This window comes from Motacilla alba, chromosome 13 (genome assembly GCF_015832195.1).
Source record: "Motacilla alba alba isolate MOTALB_02 chromosome 13, Motacilla_alba_V1.0_pri, whole genome shotgun sequence".
NCBI lineage: Eukaryota > Metazoa > Chordata > Aves > Passeriformes > Motacillidae > Motacilla > Motacilla alba.
Genome location: NC_052028.1, coordinates 11,658,395 through 11,679,605, shown reverse-complemented (window position 1 = coordinate 11,679,605; position 21,211 = coordinate 11,658,395). Strand labels below are relative to the sequence as shown.

Sequence of the window (21,211 nt, the reverse complement as noted above, 5' to 3'; positions counted from 1 at the left end):
GCTCCACTGGCCCCACTGCAGCCACAGCTGTCATTTGCAGGCTGGCTTCTTCTCCTCAGTCAGAAGCAGAGTCCATAGAGGTTTCAGGAGGGTGTTTTGCCACTTCCTCAAGGCTGCCTCTGTCCTTTCCTCTGCACCAGCCCCTTCCCCTCTAGAAATGTGAGCTGGGCAAGGATGATCATCACACTCTTGGGACCAAAACAGTCTGGAATTCAACAATAGGAAACAGGAGAAAAAAAAAAAGATATTAAGGATGACATTGAGAGGAGAGAATAAAACTTCTGTGATGGAGCTCTGGACCCTCAGTGGTCTGTGTCAGTCTCAAGAACCTCATCCCATTGGTCTAGCCCCTGTTCTACCTGAAACTGGGTGCACATATTCCCCTGTGCTACATCCTCTTCCTGCAAGGGTGGGTGCCAGGATGAGATGGAGGGGACAGGGGTAGGAGGTGGGGGGTCTGGTTTATGAGGACAGAGAAGGGTAAACCCCCAGAAATGGGAAATCATCCCCAGGGCTGGCGTCACTTGGGTTCTGCTCCCCCAAACCTGGCATGGCTGGAGGCACCAGGAGAGGTGAGCACTTTGCAGCATCCCCTCTGGTCTTCCAGGGTCCCCAACCCCTTGCTCAGCCTTGTCCCAGGTCCCTCCCTTGTGACAAAGGTGACTGTCATGACTGTCCCACCGAGTGATGATCTCAGCTCAGCACTCAGCTCAGATCGCTTGATGTGCCATATAACCCCATCCATCCTGGATTTCCCCCAAGATCTCAGGACAGCCATGGCTCTGGGCAAACTAAAGAGTCAAGGCAACCCTACTCCTCCTCTTCCTCCCATCAGCAAAGATGCTCAGTAAGTGAGGAAAAAAAAGAAGAAAATTCCCCGTGAGCAGATGGTGGGAGGTACAGAGGAGCACAGGTGGCTCTTGGGTCCCATCCAGGGGTGGCTGTGTTTTAGGGACTGGGGTTCTTCCTGCCACTGGCTGTTTCCTAAAGGCAGTGACAGGGAGCCCAGGCCCCCTTTACCTTTTCCCAGTCTGTGGGGCCAATGCCAAGGGCTCAGGCAGCTGCTGGGGCTGGGGGGCTCAGGGATCTGGAGCAGCAACCCACACCTGCATCCTCCCCAGGGGGGCGGGTGACAGGATGGGCAGGGCACAGCGTGGGCAGGTGCCCACTGACAGCTGAGCATGATCTCCCTCAGTGTGGGCAAAGGGAAGGACAATTCAGCCACAACGATCCACCAACAGTAACCTCCCTCTTCTTCCTTTCTTTGACCCATTTACTGCTGGTGGTGAAGTTTATGCTGGGGAGGAGCCAGATGAGGAGCCCTTCATGGGCTCCCCAAGGAGCATCTCAGCTGCTCAGCTGGGGCTGAAGGGTGCTGAGGGGGACCCTCTGTGCCTCAGACTGCACTGGGGTCCCATGGGTGAGCAGATGGCAGAGCACCTGGGGGTCCCCAGCTGGGTGAGAGCAGGTGGCAGTGGCCCCTCCATCCATCCTAGAGACCCCCAGAAATGCACACCACCTGGGGACCACCCCGAGTCCTCCAGACCTGGTTTTCCTGGTAGAATCCAGGCAGATGAAGCAGAGAGGGAGAGCAGAAAGGCTCCCTGGATGCTCCCCGGGGCTCGGTGCTGCTATCCGTGATCGAGTGATGCCATCTCCTGGAAGGAGGAGGGCTGGGAGGTCCCTGGGGCCAGGCTGCACGCAGCTGTCCCAGATGGAGCAGGGACACCACCCCATCAGCTCCTGTTCCTATGGAGGAGGCACTCAATAAGGGAAACCAAGTCCTGCCTTGTCCCCCAACTTGCTCTGATCCCCACCATGGTTTCTGCAGGAGCGGGAGATGCCCACAGAGAGTCAAGTAGATGTCTTCCCTTGCTCCCCTTTTCCCCCACAGCCTTCTGCCCCACCACCTCCCCACTCCCTTCAGCTCCTATTGCTCCCAAAGGCAAATCTGTGGCTTCAGACCAGCATATCCCAGAGCTGCATGGACCCACTCACATCCCAGTCCAGCCAGGACCTTTCAGTCATTCCCTAGCTCCTGAATGCCCCAAGAGTGACTCCTCCTCTCTGGCAATGGAGATATCAGTGCAACCCTCTTGCAGAGGACAACCCTCTGCCGCATCTCCCTCAGCCCCCCTGCAGACTCCAGCCCCACTGCAGACTTGTGTGTGGCCTTTGGTTCTCCCCAGATGCCTGAACCACCCCTGTGCTGTCACTTGTGTCCCCATGCTGAGGAGAGTCTGCAGAGCTGCTCCACAGAGAGAGGGACCAGGACAGCCGGAGTGGATGTGCCACCAGTGCTGCCACACAGCTCCCCTCTCCCCATCCAGGACTCAGTGATCCTCTTTGGGATCTGGATCAGCTTTCCTGGCAAATGCAAATGCCACAAATGGACAATTCTCAAGAGGGCACAGGGGACAGGGACACACGCTGGCAACCCTCATTGCTGCCCAGCACGTGTGGGCCTTGCTCTCAGTGGGTTGGGGGTGTGATTCCCCCTGCACTGGGAGCATCCTGGTTTCCCTCCTTGGCTGTGTTTCGGGCACGGGGCAAGCAGAGGGTTAACGATTCCCACATTAAGTGGCTGCAGATGTGTGGGAAAGTCTGGGGCGAGCGGCCGGCACCGCTATTAGTATTCACCCAGGAGCTGTGGCTGCCTCCCGGGGCTCTGCCGAGCACATTTCATACCAAGGTTCGTGCTGGGGGTGAGGAAGAGTGCGTGGGATGGGGTCGGAAAAGCCCCGAGGTGGGGAAAGGCAGCGGGATAACATCGTCCTCTGGCTGCTGCCTCCTCCAAGTGCCCCATCCCAGGGGATGTAGGGAACGGGCCAGCCCCCATAAGGACACAGCTCCATTCACGTGTACGGCCCAGAGTTACCTCCTGGCACTGCTGGCACCCTGTGGTGTCCATGGCCAGGGTTTCCAGTGCTGCAGGAGTGTTCCCAGTGCTGGGGAATGCTGCAGGATACTCCCCAGGATGCTCCCATCATGTTAGGCTTAGGCATACACTCACTTTGGAAGAAGCCCAAAGTCTGCCTCCCCTCTCCCCCTGGGCACTGGTGTCACCCACCCAGTCCAAGCAGGACCACACACACGGGGTACAGGCTCCTCTGGACACCAGGGCAGAGCTTTAGAGACGCTGGATAAGGCCTTGGTGCAGCTCCCTGCAGGAGCTGGATCCAGCCAGGAGCATGTGCTGGCAGCTGCCACAGCAGATGGGCTGCCCAGATGTGGTGCTGTGCTCCCTGGCACCCGCCACTCCTCTCTTGTGGTCTGCGGCTTGACACCACTTCAGAGCAATGCTGACATTCCTGGGCTGACTTCGGATTGATAGAGGCCCTGAAAAGCTGAAGCTGGAGCAAATCTGGCCCTCATCAAACCTTCAGACAAGTGGGGTAGGCCAACATCTGCTGCTTCTTTCGTACCTGCCTGTCACCTGCTGGCACACGGTACCTGTTGCTGGCTCCAGCGTGGCTGTTTCCACCATTGTCTTGGGTACCTGGCTCTGGTCTCTCTCCTCTATGCCAAGCTTGGGATATGGGCTTTTCTCTGGGGTCTCAGCTCTGCCTGGGATGGGGCAGGATTTCAGAGAGCTGCTTTGATCCACACAATGCCAGAGCAGACCAAATACCCTGGAATGTCCTGTCTCAGCAGCTGGTTTCCCTACCAGAGATGCTGCACTACATGACCCCAAGTCCCCATTAGCACTTAATGATGCTTATTGAGGCTGGAAATCTCAGCTGAGAGGGGTCTGGCATCCCACACCGCAGCTGTCCCAGCCCCAGGGGGACCACTGGGTCCTGCAGCACCACCAAGCACCAAAAATAGAGGTGAGCAATGAAGGGCTGATGAGGCCAAAGAAGCAGAGCTGCTGCCCTCCACCCACACACTTGCACAGGCGAGTTCCTCTGGCTTTGGTGCTTCCTCTGAGCTGGCCTTTCCCAGGAGCTGCCGTAACCCCAGCGTGCTGTTCCTAAACAAAGTGTGCGGCTGCGGATGCTCCCTGGGGATGCACAGAGTGGGCTGACGTGTGCTTGCCGGGATGCTTTGGGCTCCCCAGGGCTCTCTCAGCATCCCCAAACAGTGAATCCTGGCCTTTGCAGACTGGGAGGTTTTGTTTGCCAGTTTCTTCCTGCTCCCAGGCTGGAGTGGGTATTGGGGCCATCTGTTTGCAAAGGACAGAGGGGGAAATATGTCCCACTTCAGGCTCAGGATGCTCTGCCCTCAAGCATGGTCTGTGCCAGCTTTTCCACCCCCTGCTCATCCCAGGTAGCCCATCCCCAGGGCAAGGGGCCCAGCAGGATTGCACCAGTGGGTTTCCCCCTCTCCCGCTCTGCCTGGAGCAGTCACGTCCTTAGAGTGGGGACACTGCCAGGAAATAGCTCTGCTGAGCAATTCCCAGCAGCCCTTAGGTCCCCACACATGGACCCACCAGACACATCTTTTTGTCCCTTGGGAAAAGTCCTGGGAAGAGCCATGAGCACAGCACGTTCCCCCAGCTGCCTGCCCTCCACACGAGCTGCTCTCAGGCTCGCTGTCTCCATTTCTGCACAGCAGCCTGTCCCAGCCCAGGGGGTGACAGGGCCCCTGACACAGGCCCACCACAGGGCCACTCAAACCAGGCTGCATCCCTCCTGCAGCTGTCCTGCTGCCAGGCACGGAGCTGGCACACCAGCCCCATGCCATGAGAGGCACACAGGATAACCTGGGTGCTGCAGCCTGGCTCTCCTCAGCCTCCACAGCTGCACAGAATAAACACCCCCCCCTTGGGTTTTCCATAGATACAAAGAAAACATGGAGATAATGTGAGATAAGCAGCAAATCTCTTGGGTTGGTCCAGCCAGGGAATCATTCCCTGTGGCCGTTGTGCAGGCATTTACTAGCCTGGCAGGAGGGGATCAGTCTGCCTTGCAAAAAAAGGCAGAAACACAGATTTCAGCAGTGTTGTCATTATGGGGAGAGCTTTTTAATTCTTAGAAAGGAAAATTAAAGAAAGATATCAGGTATCTTTTCACAATAGCCAGTGCAGTTTTGCACTATTCCTTGTTTGGATCAGAGAGAACACTGAATGGTTAAGGTTAAAAAAGACCTGTAAGATCATTGAGTCCAACCCACCACTGCCATCTTCACCACTAAACCATGTCCCCAAGTGCCACATCTAGACATTTTTGAACAGTTCCAGGGATGGTGATTCCACCACTTCCCTTCACATCCTGTTTCAATGCCTAACCACCCTTTAGCATCCAAAAGATGAAAATGGTGGCAAGAACTGATGGATCAAAAGGCAGTTTTCATCCTGTCCCTTGTTACAGTACTAAAACAAATGGAAGAAAAAAAAAATCCCCTCTGGACACATGACAATGTTCTGCCTACTGAAGTTTCTCAGAAACTTGATTTGAACTTGTTAAGATGCTGGGAGGATTTAGAGCTGGTTCATCACCTGGATTCCACCCCCCAGGACAGTAGGGGTGTAGGACATCTGAGATGATGGCCCGGCTGAGATGATCACTCCTGCCACCTCTCCAGCTCTATGCCAAACAGCCCCAAATCCCTAGGCACACCCACCCTCTGCTGCAGCATCCCAGTTGCAGAAGACCTTTTATCCCCCTTTCTAAAAAAGAAGAGTTGCAAGGGTGCGTTGGTGGTCCCCAAGGGGCAGTGGCCAGTCGGGGTCAGGGGCCAGGAGCTGCAGGGCCAGCGCAGCCCAGCACAGGGAGGCATCTGGGGGAGCACACAGAGTCAGTTCAGTACAGGCCTTCTTTAATAAAAACATGAGTCAGCTGCTGGCGTGGGCAGTGGATTTTCTAAACATCCCCTCATATCCTGAGAAAGGGGAAAAAAAAAAAAAAAAAAAAAGAAAACGGGAGGGGGGGCTTGAGGGGAAAAAAGAGAAAGAAAATAAAAGAAAAAGCAAACAGGGGAAAAGGCCAGAATTGAAAGCAGACACAGGGAGAGAGCAGCTCCTTCCCTGCGGTTTAAGGAGGCGATAGTGGGGCTGGTCCGGGCTCCTTTTGTTCCCTGCTAGCCGGGCCCTCACCGCTCGTCCCATCGCAGCCCGCAGCAGAGCTCCCCTCTCCTTGCAGCCACTTTGGCTTCTCTTCCTTTTAAATATTTTTTTTTTTTCACCCATCACACTCGTCCGCCGGGCGTTAATCGCAAGTTCTGCTCCGCAAAGGGTCCCCACAGAGGGTGGAGGGAGGAAGTCGGAGGAGCTCCGCTCCTCATTGGCGAAGCAGCCTCCCCCCTTCTCCTCCTCCCGAGGTCTCTTTTATTTATACACGCACGCACACACGCGTGCACATCCCTCGGCCCCGGGGCTTGCTCCACGCTCGGCTCCGAGGAGGCTGAACCCCCTCCCAGCTGGGCTGGGGCTGCACAGGGCGCTGCTGAGATGCACTAGAGGAGCAGAGCAGGGGCTTGGCTGCAGCCCAGCCTTGGCACAGCCTTGCCTCTCCTTTTGATTTTATTTTATTTCCCCCCCCCCACCTCCTCCCTTCCACTTCATTTCTTTCTTTCCCTCTCTTTCGCCTTTAAGTGGAAAAGCCTTGCCAGCTGGGGAAGGCTGGGAGGGCAGGGAGAGCCTCAGCAGGCAGCAGATAGAGAGTTCGGAGAGGAGAGGAAGGAATTTCGGAGCCTTCCCGGTGGGACGTGCGGCGCTCGGCCGGAGGGACCCTGCTCAAGGTAAGCGCTCGTGTCGCCCACCCTGGGGCTGACTCGCCCTCCTGCTCTCCAGATGGGAAACGCCGTGTTGGAGCTGGGACAGTCCCGAAGGACCCTGTCCCCGAGCCAGCCCGGCTGCTTGGAAGGGGATCTGCTCCCCTCCAAAGGGTTGGCAGCCCGAAACACCCACCAAGCTCTGGGGACATGATGCTTGGTGGAAAGCAGCTGAATTCTGTGGCATCCCATGGGATAGAATATGGCATTAACTCTCACTGGGTCCATCCTGGATCGGGAGGGCTGAGAGGAGCAAGGGGATGCTGAGGCTGTAGGACGGGAAGGGGGGACCCCACTGCAGCAGGAGTAGGGCCCAGGTGATCTCTGCTTGTCCCTGGATCAGGAGCTTGCCCTGGCTCTGCAGGCGGCTGGGAGGGCTGGAGTGAGCATGGGGAAGAGGCTGCTCACCATGCCCAGTGAGATATCCTGCAGAGCAGCATCACCCCACTGCCAGCCTGTCCAGACACACCCATGGCCATCCCTAAATGCAGCTGCTCCAAGGACCATGTCACCTCTGACTGTGCCCATGCAGGGCTCCTGTGCCTGTGGGCCATGGAGAGGGACATCTGCAAGCCCTGCCCAGGGTCTGTGCCTGGGAGTGTTGCATACTGGAGAGGGCAGAGCTTGGTAAAACCCTACTAGGCATGGATGCGGGCAACTACTCTGCTGTCCTGAAAGCACAAGAGCTGAGGGTCTCCAACAGGGCAGAGCTGGTTTGGAGTGAGGCTCTGACAGCCCAGGGACGGGGCTGAGCATGACCTGCAGGGCTTTGGTGCTCACAGTGGGCTCAGAGTATCCCACTCCTGCACTCATCTGCCAACTGGGAGTCATTCAAAACAGGATTTGTGGTAGAGAGGGATGTTGTGCTCCTCCATCCTCGTCCCAGAGCAAGTGGGGTTTATTCTAAAGCATGGGCAAATAGTTTAAAGTAGTTGGTCTGGTGTGCAAGCCCTGTGCTGGCAGAGGCCAGTGGGGATTCCCAAATCTTTTCATAAGGTCTCCCATTGATGACAAGGATTAGCAATGTTGAGATCCGGTGCTTCCCAGGGCCCATTGAGGGGTGGCTGGGAGGTCATTTCTCCCTCAGCATCCTGCAGGACAAGATGCTTGTGCCTCCCATGCTCTTGGGAAAGGAGTGAGTTTCATGTGGTCACTGTGAGCCAGTGTCAAGGACGTGGCAGAGGACACAGGCCAGGCTGGCTTGGAGGGGGAGCTGCCAGGCAGCTGCCCTGGTTGGCAGCCCTGACACGAGGCTTGGAGTCACTCCTTGACAGGGATGTCACCCAAGCTTGGGCGTGCTCTGGCTGCTGTGGCAGCCACCAGCCCTGGGCAATGTCCCTGAGCCCAGGAAACACCCCTAAATCAGTCAGTGCATCAGGAGGGATCGGTGTTTTGGACAAGCACCAAGTCACAGCAACCCAATTGCAGCATGCACAGGGCTCTTCTCTCTTCCCAAAGCTGGCTGTCCCTTCCTCCAGCTCAGGAGCATGGAGGGTCCTCATAGAAGGAGCAGGCCAGGAGACAACAGCCACTCAACCCCCTGTCCCTGGATCACCCCCTGCGTCCCTGCCCAGGCCTGGGGGTGTGGGGTGCCCGTGGTCAGTGTGAGCACAGCACGGCCAGCTGCAGTACTGCAGCCTGGGAGAAGCTAGCCATGGCTTATTGCCCAGTCCTGGCCATATCTTGTGGTGTGCTGCAGGGCTCGGGCCTGCGCTTGCTCCTCTGCAATCCCTACATGGAGCACCTGGGAGGTGGCTGGGCACGCATCCTAACCCTGGGGTGGCACCAAGCTGGGCAGGCAGCTGGTGTGCATGGCAGTGTGGGAGGATCCCAAGAGCTCCAGCAGAGTCCAGAACCAACCAGAGTGGCCACAAACCAGATTGCAGCATGGTGCCAGGAAACCCAAGCTCCTCCTGAGGGATGTGCTGGAAGATGCATGGCTGGAGGCAGCTCAGAGAGGCAGGGTGGAGGGAGCAGCTCCTCCCCAGCACCAGGTGCTTCAGCAGGGATAGACATGGAGTGGATGGGCTCAGGGACAGCAGTGAGGATGATGAGAAGTCCAGAAGAAGATGCAAAGGACTGGGAGAGGGGTTGGTGTGGCTCGTTGGTCACTGGGTGTTGTGGGAAGGTGACACACAGCCTTCATGCACGGGAAAGGTCATCACAGAGAGACAAGAACTCTTCGGGGAAACATCTGTAGGCTGAAAGACAGAAGTTTGAGTTCCTTCAGCCTCACAAGTCTCAAAACACATGTCAGGGAAAGCTCTGTCTGGGAAGACATGGGCAGAGGACAATGACACCATGATCTCTTTCAGCCTCATTTTTGATGGGTCTGTGACAGGATTTCCAAGGCATTCAGAACAATACTCAGGGAGAGGAGAGCACTGAGCCTGTCTGCAGGAGCAGAGCAAAACAGGATTGTCTCAGTGAACACCAGAGGAAAGCTGAGATTAAGAAATGCTCTCCAGCTGTGGGAGTGATGCCATGCAGAACGAGACCATGATGGCTGGATGTGGCTTTGGCCAAAAGTCCAGCTGCTGCCAGAGCCTCCAGGCAGGCACTTCTCTGCCTGGTCCTCAAGGTTCCTTTGGCCTCAGTGTGTGATGGGAAGTGGGATGGGATTGCAATAGGCTCCAGCAAAGCATCTTCCTGGGCTGGAGTGGCAAAGGTCAGGGAGCAGAGGAGCCGTGCTGAGTCCCGTGGGAGCACAGCCGCCGGCGCTGGCAGCTGGGGCTGCCTTTGACCCAGAGCTGCAAGGAGCTGGGGACCATGTGGGCTTGGGGTTGGCTGGACGTGTCCTATCCCTGCAAGGGACGATTGGAGCTGAACACTTCGTGGAGTTTGTTTGTTTGTACTTTAACCAAGGGAAAGAAATCCCCTGGAGAGGAGCTGCAGGGGGAGGGTATAGGCTGGGTATTGTTTCCTGAGGGGCTGGAGCAGCTCCAGGAGGCTCCTTCCGCTCCGCCAGGCAAATTGGACATAACGAGGCTTGGTTAAGGGGTCGGTGTTCCCCCTCCTCCTCTCCCCCATTGCCTAATTAGGGTTCCCAAGCTAAGCTCACCTCTGTCCTGTTCTGCTGCCACTGAGACACCTCCTCCTGGAAGGGCAGCACGTTCCAGCACCATGGGGAGCACAGAGCAGCCCCAGTTGTGACAGGGACACATGCTGGGGATGCACGGAGGGGTGCTGGCATGGGTCATGTGCTGAGCAAGGGGGTCCCATTGTCCCCCAGTGTGGTAACAGGAGATGTGCAGTGATGTACTGCCCCTCACTCTCACCCTGCTTTTCCACTATCCCTGGGTGCACACCAGGCTGTGGCATACCCTGGTCTGCGTGCGTAACCTTCCCTGGCAACCACAAGCTGCAGAACCAGAGGACCATGGTGTGTGGAGCCTATGCAGGGAGCTGGGAGCTCACAAAACTCCCACAGAAAGGCTGGTGCCAGGAGAGCCAGGGCAGGGCAGTGTGTGGTGTTTGTCCTGCACCCATGGATGGACTCATCCTCTCCAGGCCATGCCTGCAGGGGCACCTGCTTATCCATCCAGGAACTGACTGACACCCATCCTACACTCTTCTTTGGGCTCATAAGAGCCAGTGTGTGATGGAGCTGGTGGGAAGCTGTGGGATGCAGGAGCTGGAGCAGGGAGGGGTTGGAGAGTGCAGGGATATATCAGAGCACTGCACTGATTGCTAAACCCTGGAAATCCACCAGGAAACAGATGGAGCACCTTCTCCTTGCTGTGGAAGGGGTCGGATTGGCAGGTCTCCATGGGTAGCACAGGGCTGATGCTCCTGAAGCAGCAGGACATAGCCAGTCCTGCTCCTCAGCCCCATCCTGCCAGGCCCTCTGCCTTCCCTCTTCCGGCCCAGCCACCATGTGAAAGAGGCTGTGACTGAAATGTTAATGCTACCAAGACCCAGCAATTGGCACCAATTAAATTGCTACATTCATGTTTGAATTGCTTTAACTGGCGAGACACACTGTCTTATTTATACAAAAAAATATGTTTGCTTGTGGGTTTGTCTGAACCGGTGCCAGCAGAAAATACACCATTTCAAGGCCTGTGCTCTGCGAGCTCATTCTCCTCTTCCAAACTGGAAGTCACCTTGGTTTCAGCCTTTGCCAAGCAATGGTGGCAGAACAGAAACACTGCTTTCCTTGGGGCTGGGCGCTGCAGGCACCACGAGAGGGGTCCCCTCCTCTCTCCCTGCAGGCAGCTGCCAAGTTTCCTTCTCCAGCCTGGGAGCTGTTTGGGAGAATATGGTCTGATTCAGGAACAGGACTCTGTGCCCATTTAAAAGCTGCACTCAGGGGGAGGGCAGGGGGTGCTGGCAGCTGCTGGTGCCAAGTCCTGCCTCAGCCTCTCCTCTGGGGGTTCTGTCAGGTTTTGGGGGTAGGGGCTGTTCGCAGAGCATGGGTGCACAGGGGAGCTGATTTCTGATTTGTGACTGAGAGGAGAAATTCTAAAGAGCCCTGCATGCAGGTGGGCAAGAATGGCTTACGCTGCCTGGGCAGAGCATGCAGGAGGGGATTATCCATCTCTGCAGTCCTGGTGCCAAGTGCCACCATCCTGATCTTCCTGCCCCACATGTGAGCCTATGCAGGAGGGGGCAGAATCAGCACCCAGAGCTGCAACAGAAGTTGTATTTTGCTCCCTCTCAGAAATCCAGAACAGGGCCAAACAAAAAGCCCCTCTGAAAGCGGCCTCTGCCCTTCACACCCAGCACTGGCTGGCTCCACCCTTTCCCACCCTGGCCACAGTGCCAGGCTCCTCTCCAGTTCCTACAGACAGGCAAAGGGTGCCCTGACCACAGACACGGTGAGCACCTAATCCCAGCCACGAGAGCCTAAAACCCCAGAACAAAGCAATTAAGCTTGGGTCCCTGGGAGGCAGCTGGGAGGAGCTGGTGCATCCACAGAGATTATCTCCTCCTCCACAGATCTCAGGGAAATGCTCACAAGAGGATCAGGTTGCTCAGCCTTTGCTGGGGCGTTGGACTGGTAAGACCACAACTGCCTGCTCCTGAGGCTTTGCAAAGGCCCTGCATCCAGCTGGGACTTAGGATGGTTCTTTTTCTCATCCTGCCTCCATTGCCCTCCCCTCACAGCTTATTAGTGGTTAATTAGAGCCGGCTGGGACCTTTGGCTCCAGCCCTGGCCCCACCAGAGCAGCCACCCTGGGTCTGTGAGCAGGTGATGGAGGTGCTGACTTGCTGGGGATTGTTCTCCTCCCTGTGTGGACACCAGCAGAGAGCTTCCCTTCAATCACCACGGGAAGGCAGACAGGGCTTTCTGGCAGCCATGGAACAAGAGTGAGGAAAGCCCTGGGGATGCCAGGACAAGGGATGAGAAGCCAAGATAGTCCCTGATCTTGGTTTCATGTCCCCTGCTTCCCTCATTCTCTGCTCTGGTGGGAAGAAGCAGCAGGTAAGCAGATGGACTCTGCTCAAGGCAAACAACCCCCATCCAGTCTGACATGCCCAGGGGCTGGGACCCCTAAATGTGCCCGTTTGGGGGTGGAGGGATAGGAGAGCTGAGTCACTCAGGCAGCCCCAAGGCTTTGCTATCCAGTTGGAGGGGCCAGGGGGATGCAGGGAGATGTTTGGGTCCCTGCAGCCGTGTTCATAATTGACATTGCTCACATGCTTGTGAAACAGTGTGGTATGTTCTTCCAAAAATGTCTTTGCTGTCGTGGGTAATAGAGAAATTAGGGGACTGTCATGGACGGCCCTGGCTGGGCTGTGCTGGGTATTTTAAAGCATCCTATTGGAAAAGAGCACTGGGAAGGGCTGAAATGCTCCTAAGGGGCACATTTGTACCTCCCTGGGGGGTCATTGCACTGCAAGGGGTGAGCCCTGAGTCTGCACAGGGCTGCTCCCCACACCCGAGAGCATCCCCAGACGTGCACAATGCCAGGCTTAGGCTCCAAAATGCTGCCCAGCCTCCGGCACCACCATGAGCCAGCACCACCACGGCCCTGGCACATATTGTCTGCCCCAGGGAGACCAAGGAGGGCAGGATTTGACCTGGGTGAGAAGCAGAGGATGCAGCAAGGGACAGCTGGGCATTGCCTGGCATGTGGCAGGGGCACCCCTCCCTCCTCCCCCAGGCCCAGGTGAACCTTGGTCCTCACCCAGGGTTTTCCCACAGTCCAGGCCAGGCTTGCAGGCTCTGGGGAGCAGCCCACAGGGTCTGGCCTTTCCTCAGAAAGCGGAAGCAGGGGAGCATGCGCAGCCGAAAGGTCCATGAATACCATCACTGGGGCTGGGGGATTATTTATAACACTGGCACCTCTCCAAACAGATGTTTCTTTTTATTCTGAACTTGCACTAAATGGGTCACTCGTTTCCTCTGTCTCCCATGGGTTTAAAACAGAGGGGAAAAGAGGAGGGGATGTGGGTGAGAGTGCAGGGCTCGCCCTGGTCCCACGTCCCTCTGTGCTGGCTCCTCACAGCGACGTGTCGTGGAGAGCCTGTGGCTGGAAAGTTGCTGGGTTCTGTGGGTGGACACTGTGGTCCCCCCTCGCTCAGAGAGGGAGGATGGCCATGGCCAGACAAGGCTGCCTGGGGCTCCCCACCCCATTCCTCACGTGGCTGACCCCAGGGCAGCTGAATCACACTGCTGGGGCTCAGTGTGGACTTGTCATCCCCCCTGGCAGTCTCCCTCCCCTGCTCCAGGGTCACAGTCCTCATTTTCAGCTTTCTGTCAGACGCTGTCAAAGCCTGTGTCAGGGTGCCCGGGAGGAGGCTGGGCGTGCCACCTCGTGTGCTGGCATCTGCTGCAGGACCCTCATGACCACACTGCCACATTCTCCAGATGCCACTGAGGCTGGGGGCCAGAATCTGGGGTCCTGGGCAGGCGCTTTGGTCATGTCAGATCTGCTCCCTGATGCAGAGGTCAGCAGGACAGCCGACCCCTCCTGTGGGCACAGTGTCCCTGGGCTTGTCCCTCGGCTCATCCCCAGAGGTGGCATCTGCCCACGCTTCTCCTGTCTCCTAGAGAGCTCATCCATACCCAGGCTGTGGCTTTAATCACATCTTCACAGCCAAGGAGCCCTCACAAAACCACTCAGAGGGTTTTGGCATTAGTGGCACTGTCTGTGCTCGCAAAACTTCACCTCTCCCAGCCTGAAACACCCCCAGATCCAGCACGTTGCCAACAGGTACCCAGACTCTCAGCATCCCCCGGTCTCACAGTGTCTGGGGAAAGCTTTGGGGCCCCCTTGGCACTGGCAGGTGGCCAGGTGAGGAGGGTTTTGCCCCCAGGTGTTCACCCTGGGGCAGGGATGTTCTGTGGGACGCAGGGACACCCCAGCCCTGCTGCTCCTCAGTCTGGTTTCAGATTTCCTACCTCTGTGTTTTATCAGCAGCCGTTTATGGGCCTTGGGATGACAAACTCCCCATGTGTGTGCCCTGCCTAATTCTAGCCTTTTGCTGGGAAAAAGAAAAAGGGCTCTGTGATGATAATCTGGCCTGTGAGTAAACACGGTGTCATGGGAGCCAGGGGACCCCAGAGGAGAGAGGTTGCAACTCCGGACAATTCCAGCCAAGGGAAAAAAAATACCCAACAACCACTCAGTTTTATTTAGATTAAAGGGTGGGAAAGAAGCAGTTGCAGAGGCCAGAGGGAGGGTGGCAGAGGAAAACAGGACAAGCCAAGGAGTTTCACTGCTGGACAAGCAAGGTTTGGGTTTCAGGGGTCATCAGCCTTTGCTCGGGGAGCTTTTTGCTTTCAAAAGTGGGGGATGATTCCCATGGTGTCCCCCCTCCTCTTGCCAGAAATGCCTTTGCTCCCGGGCTGTGAGTGGTATTGATCATGGGATCCATAGAGGGAATTTTTATTGCATATGGGCACCCATGATCTCACTTAATGACTCAGATGTGATTAGACAGAGAAGAAATAAAGTATATTTGACTTCCCGCTAATTTGCACCAGATGTCCCTTGCCTGTTTGGCAGGACAGCGGGGCCATCAAGCATTGTGGGAGCGCCTGGAAGCACAGCCCTGCAAGGAAAGGGGCTAGAAATAGAAATCCAGAGGAAGGATTGGCAGCTGTGTGAGAGCTCCTTCCCAGTCAGAGGAGATGGCCTCGTGGGCAGGGCCAGCATCCAGCTCCTCTGCCCAACACCACAGGAGCAGCAGTGAGGGCAAGGAGAGCATGGCCAGAGGGAAGAGCAACGTGAGCAATGGATGCAGGAATTGCCCCTGGAAATACAAAACAGAATTTGCTGAGGGAGGGGCTGTGCACCTTGATTTCCAGCAAACAGTACATTCCCTTACTGGTGGCTAATGATCTGTAGGGAGCAGAGCTCCTGCCAAGGTGGATCTCAGGGTGGCTGTGGCTGCTCTCCCACTCCCCAGCACGTTGAGCCATCCCTTTCCCTGTGCACTAGCTCTGCAGGTTGGTTCTCAGCTCCCACAGCTCTGGGGGTGCTTGTGGGACCCCACACACTGGTTCTGTACAGGGCACTGGTTCTGGAGAGGCAAGAAACATGGTCTGGTGGGCTAGGAGGAGAGCAGTGGACTGGGAGAACATCCTTGGTGTTCCTAACCCATTCTCTCCCATGGTTTATGATGTTTACAGGGCTGGAAATGGTCCTGTCCCACATGATCTGCGCTTGGGGATGGGCACTGCCATGTGTGTTCTGCCAGGGTGCTGGGAGACACACAGGGAGCAAATGCAAAGGCAAGGGGGCTCAGAGTATGGCAGGGCACACAGAGCAAAGTCAGAGGAAAATCTTGCCTTGTTAGCCAAGGACAGTGAAGACTGAACCCACACAGCATATTTTGGGCATTAGCAAAGGCATTTTAGGCTTACTAGCATTCTTAAGCGAGAGAGGTCTGGAGTGGGGGAACATTAATGAATCAGTCAGGTCTGGTGATGCTTGAGCTGCTTAGCAAGGCACTCTGAGGTGCACGGAGTAGTAGAGGTGGCTCCCTAAATTAAGGTCCATCCCCAGCAGAGGCTGGACACAGCTCCTCCTTGTATCCAAACTCCTGGGCGTTGCCCTGCTCCCGCTGCAGAAATTCCTGTCCCAGCTCATCAGCCACAGAGGGATCAGCCCCCGGCCGCTGAGCCGAGCGAGGGACTGCGAGAGGAGGCGGAGGAGAAAGCTCAGCTGTCATCAGATTTGGGATGCAGGAGAAACGGGAGCGGGCTGCTCTGGAAAAGCTGTGCAGTCATGAGATGGGGAGTCATGAGACTTGAATCGCGCTCCTGGCGCGGCGCGGGCCTGGCCGTGGCCCTGGCCGTGCTGCTTGACCTCTGCTCTGGCCCTCTCGCCCGTGTCCTGCCTGTGGGATCACAGCCCACCAGAGCCCCATGCTCAGGGCTGCTCTGGGATGTTGGGGTGACCCCTTTTATTCCATCCCCCAGAACCCCCCTGCAAGAGCACAAGGCTAGAGATGCTCAAACAGGATTCCAGCGGTGCCTGACCTCAGCCAGCCCTGGGACACTCCTTTGCCAGCTGGGAAAGCCAGCAGCCCCAGGGTTGGCTCAGCTCTCCTCATCTCTGCTGCAAACTCCACTCTGCTCTGCCAGGCTCTGTGATTACAGAGGGGAGATAAGGACAGGCAGTGTCTGTGTCACCAGTCAGGGACAGTTGCCTGTATCTGTGTCTTGTTTGGACTTCAAATCCTTCCAGACACTCTCAGTCCAGCAGTGCCCGGCTCTGGCCTCGCTGGGCATAGCGTGGGGGCGAGCAAGGACGTGCCAACAGTTGGGACCAGGCTCCTCCACGGCACTTGGCCAAGCCCCAGCGTGGCCCCCAGGACCTGAGTCCTCCCGGGAGCTGAGCCCCTGGGGAGCACAGCCACCCCACAGACATGTGGGGCTGCATGTGGTGTGGGGCTGTGTCACCCAGCCAGCGCTGCTGCCCCGCGAGCCAGCCGACCTCCTGTCTCCTCTCCCAGCCAAATTCCTCCTTTAGAATAATAAACAGTGTGGCTCAAGAGAAAGGCTCCTTTCCCTGCCTGGCTAGGACTGGTTTGCTGTCACATGGAGGAGCAGGAGAGGGGCAGAGGGAAGGTCTGTACCAGTGCTGGCGGGGAGGGAGCATGGGGATGGAGAGTTGGGACAGCACGTTGGTGACTCTGCAAGGTGGGAGGCTGCCACGGAGCTGCAGGGCTGAGTGAAGGGTGCTGGACGTGGCATTGCTGCAGGAGCTCCCTGGCCTCCATGTTTGTGCCTGGATGGGTGAAGGAAAGGATCCCATGGCTTGAAAATACTCAGGTCCTGGATTGTGGGAAGGATGTAGGAGTCTGAGGGGTCTGTGGCAGCCTGCTAACCCACAGGGGCGAGAGGAGATCACCCAAGGCAGCTGAGCATCGTGTAGGTGCCTGTGTTTGGGTCCCTGGGTGGGACAATGTCTGGGTGCCTGCTTTTGTATCGCTGAGTGGGATTGCTCCTCCTTGTCTGGCACTCTTAGTGGCACTCACAGTTCCTGCTAAGAACAAAAGCTGGGACTGAGGAGAGAAACAAGTGCTCTCAAGGCTGGCAGTGAGCTGGGTGTATTTGCATCCCTTGTGAGACGCCTGTGTGCACCCACATGTGCAAGCACACGTGTCCCCGTGACAGGGAGGGACAGGCTTGTCCCTGTCCTCCCGCAGGACCGAGCTCAGCCAGCGGCTCTGAGCATGCCTCAGGCCCCGGCTGGAGCAGGCAAACAAGGGAGAGGTCACCACTCTCTGCGAGACGTTGCCACCCTCCCACTCTGCTTGGGAAGCATCTCCAAGAGAAATGCCTTTCTGCAAAACCAGCAGCTTTATTAAAACCAGCTCTGAGCACAGCGCAGGCGGCCAGAGGCGGCAGGCGGAGGCTGCGGGGCTCTCTGAGCTCGCTGCAGCAGCACCCCTGCCAGCCCAGCACCAGCACCAGCAGCAGCACCCCTGCTAGCCCAGCAGCACCCCTGCCAGCCCAGCAGCTGAACACAGCAGCCGTGCCCAGCTCCCCAGTCCAGCAGTGCAGGGTTTGCCCATCAGGGATCCTGCAGACAGGGAGGCTTTGCCCATCAGGGATCCTGCAGACAGGGAGGCTTTGCCCATCAGGGATCCTGCAGGGATCGCTGCTGCGGGCTGGGATCTCTCTGTGTGGATGGGAAGCCGAGATCTCGCCTGCAGCAGGACTGGCAGTGACAGCCACGGAGCTGCACAGGCAGGTAAAGCTGGGCATGAGCTCGGGAGGATCTTAGCCGCTTACAGACAGGTATCTGGGGGCTTGGGTGCTGAATACAAGCTGGCTTGTTCGTGCGGGCAGGGAGGGGTCAAAGGAGAGGATCCCAGTTGTCCTTACAACCTTGAACATTGAATAATGGATGAATCACACACCTCTGTAAAGGAGAATGGGGAGACGAAGGTGATTGTTCTCATGGCAGTGCCTTGGGGGGCAGAGATTAGATTGTCCATCCTTCTCTCTCCTGCGGCTTGGTGCTCTGAGGGTGGGTGCAGAGAGGTCACATTCATTTACAGCCTGAATTTCACCTCGGTCCTTTCATCCTACCCACCCCCATCTCTTGCCCTAAGTGCTCTTATCCCCTCTGGCAAACGAAGAGAGAGAAAGAGTTACAGAGATTTTTTCGGGAGGAGGGAGACAGACGCTGCTGAATAAGCTGGAGACCTGGAAGGATTTGTGGCAGATCAGACTTCTGTTGAGCCAAAGCAAGAGAATAATAAAAACATCTGACAAGCGCACGTCATTTAAAAACCATTTCCTCCTTAACATCAAGCAGGCCGGGAGGCCGCTCCAGGGCCAAGAAGCAGCAGAGAGCTCAGTAAGAGACGGGCCTGGGGCCGGCTCAGCAAGTCCAGATTGCCACCAGCCCTCCTGGAGCCTGGCAAGGGCTCCCCAGAGCACTGCCAGCATCTCAGGGGGCTTCCCTCTCCTCGGGGTCTGCCTTGGGAGGTGGCAGGGCAGGAGCTCACAGCGTGGCTGAGCTGTGAGGTTCAGCTCCGTCAGCTCCATGCAGGAGCATCCCGAGTTCCCCAGTGAACTCATCTCCCCCAGGCTTTGCCCAGGCACAGAGAAAGCCTTTTCCCTTACTCTTCCTCTTGTTGGTGTGTTCATTTTGCTTTTCAGAAATACGCCTTCCCACCTCTGCAGGCACCATGGGGAGGGGTACTTGTCACCCCAATACAAAGGAGACGACCCCTGCTCTAAGGGATCTCTGGCCTCGTCTCCTTTGGCTCCTGCTTTGCACCAGGGAGGGCTGAAAAGTCTCTGTAGAAAAGATTTCTTGAGAAATGTTAATTAGAAGAATTCTGAACTAAAAAAATAAAACCCTCATAGATATTCTGTTAAATTTGTGTATTTAACATTTAAATACAAGAAACTCATTTTTTTGGTGAAGTTTCTTCAAGCTTGTTGTGGCTTAACCCCAGCCAGCAAACCAAGTGCCATGACAAGGCTTCTTTTATTTCATTGGAAGGAGCAAACAATGTGGGAGGGTTGGAGGGGGATCTGTTTTCTAGCAAGTTTTATCTCACTGTGACTGAGGGAAGAAAAACTAAGGAAAAAAGGCAAGTGGTAAAGCAGAGGAAGGGAGGGAGGGAGGGAGGCAGGGCTCTGCCAAGGGGGAGAGGCATTTCCAGCTGAGATGAGCAAAAATTGACACAACTGCTGGAGCCTCCAGCAAAATCCCTGTTTACCAGTGGGAGAAGTCTTAGAAACTGCAGATCTAGCATGAGAGGGAAGCACCACTCCCCCAGTAGGGAGAGGCTGAAAACTGGAGAGATGGAAGGTTTCTGAGGTGGAGAAGTGAGGCCAGAGCTTGAGTGGGAGCTCAGGGACCCCTCCTCTGCTGAGTGCTGTGCTCATACCACTTTGCTCCTGACAGGACTCAGACACCAAGCCCAGAGCCCAGCATGCTGTGCCCCACTCTCAAGATGTGTCTCTGGCTCCTCATCCTCACTGGTGAGTGCTGCGGCTGGGCAGGGGTGTGTGATCCCTGGGGGTGAGGGGGAGGAAAGGGGCAGTGCCATGGGGAAGCTCTGGGGTGCATGGCATGCTCCAGGCACATCTGTCCCTGCTAATGCCTCAATCCCTGGGCTGACTCAGGCCTGTGGCAGGGTGGATGTGAAGTGCCCTCCTGCTTCATGGTGGGAGGAGGAGACCTTTCCACGGGCAGCAGTGCCAGGTCTGCTCAGACCTTCCTTAGCAGACACCTGAGAACCCACGTGAGCAGGAGGGATTTGGTCAGATCCCAAATATCCAACAACCCCCCACAGCAAGGCACCAGGGCTCCTGGCTGCACCTGGGCTGTTCACAGCATTGCTGCAAGTCCCTGGAGCTGTCCCCAGCTCTGCTGCCCACCTGTGGGGACAGCAGAGGGGAGCGTGACACAGCCCCATTGGGACATCTGGGCAAACAGTGGAGCAAGGAAGCTGGGAGAGACATGGGGAACCATTCAGGAAGACCTTGCCTGCTCTATTGCTTCCAAAGGATTTCCTGCAAGGTTTAGCTTTCATTCCTTTTTCACTTTCTTGTTAGCTGTCATTGTTTCAGCCTCATCTGTGTCCTGTCTGACACTGTCCCTGTGGACAAGCAGCCAGAAGAGCAAGGAGTTGCCTCCTGTCCTCCTTGGGGGTTCTCTACCCAATACTGCCACAGACAACATGGGCTGCATTGAACACTGCTGAATCCTGTCATGTCTGAATTGCTCTCCAGTAAGGGTTGTAGGAGGTACAGGGAATGAAGGGTGACCCACCAGGGTCTGTACTGGCAGGACATTTTTGAGGAGACCATGGGTTTGTCAGTGGTGATTACACTAGGGAAGGCAGACCCAGGAAAGTTATTTTTCAGTGCAAATGCTGACACTACAAAGCAAACCCTTTGCAATAAGATGTGCTTCTCTGTGGGTTTCAGAGGAATTCAGTTTGGTCTCATGTCACCCCTCTCGCAGGTCTGCTGGAGGTGACGTTTGGGGACAGCAGGCTGCACATCGAACCCAGAGACACTGAGCTTGTCCTCAGCCTCCACAGCACCTTCTCCCTCCTGTGCTATGGGGACAGAGAGCTGGTCTGGGAACGGGAGGGTCAGCCCCTTGCCGCCTCGCTGGAGCACAGGGACGGTGTCTTTGTCAGCAATCTCACCCTCAGGAACGTGACAGGCCATCACACCGGGGAGTACACGTGCACCTACAGCCCTGAGCAGGCTCCAGAGCCAGCAGAGAGGAGAGCCCTCTACATCTACGTTCCAGGTAGGGGACAGCATGTCCTTGCCTATGAGTTTCCATGGGGTTTAGCAACTAGGGAAAAAAAAGGCTTTGACTTATTGTTCTGTCTCCAAGCTCCTGGAATCCCCAAATCCCTCTCCAACAGCAGGAGAGCTCTCATGGTAGGTCTCTCTGGCTGTGGCATGTCTCTGGTGTGCCAGCTCATGGAGAGTGTGGTGTGCTGGGACAAGTGGTGGGGGAGCAGTGGTGCTCAGTGGTGCTGGGTCTCTCTTACCCTCCCAGGAGACATTTGACAAGCACACGACATGCAGCTCTACTTTCCCCAGGGG

General features: G+C 56.5%; 1 protein-coding gene across 1 annotated transcript in view; it reads left to right on the top strand.

The window, feature by feature from the left end:
- The first annotated feature begins 5,939 nt into the window (after positions 1 to 5,939).
- The window catches only part of PDGFRB (platelet derived growth factor receptor beta), a 32,828-nt gene continuing 17,556 nt past the window's right edge, over positions 5,940 to 21,211 (top strand). Inside the window, exons 1-3 of the mRNA XM_038150250.1 lie at positions 5,940 to 6,681; positions 19,545 to 19,621; positions 20,610 to 20,906. Coding sequence (XP_038006178.1) covers positions 19,573 to 19,621; positions 20,610 to 20,906 — 346 coding nt within the window. The 5' untranslated portion in view covers positions 5,940 to 6,681; positions 19,545 to 19,572. The remainder of the gene's footprint in view (positions 6,682 to 19,544; positions 19,622 to 20,609; positions 20,907 to 21,211) is intronic.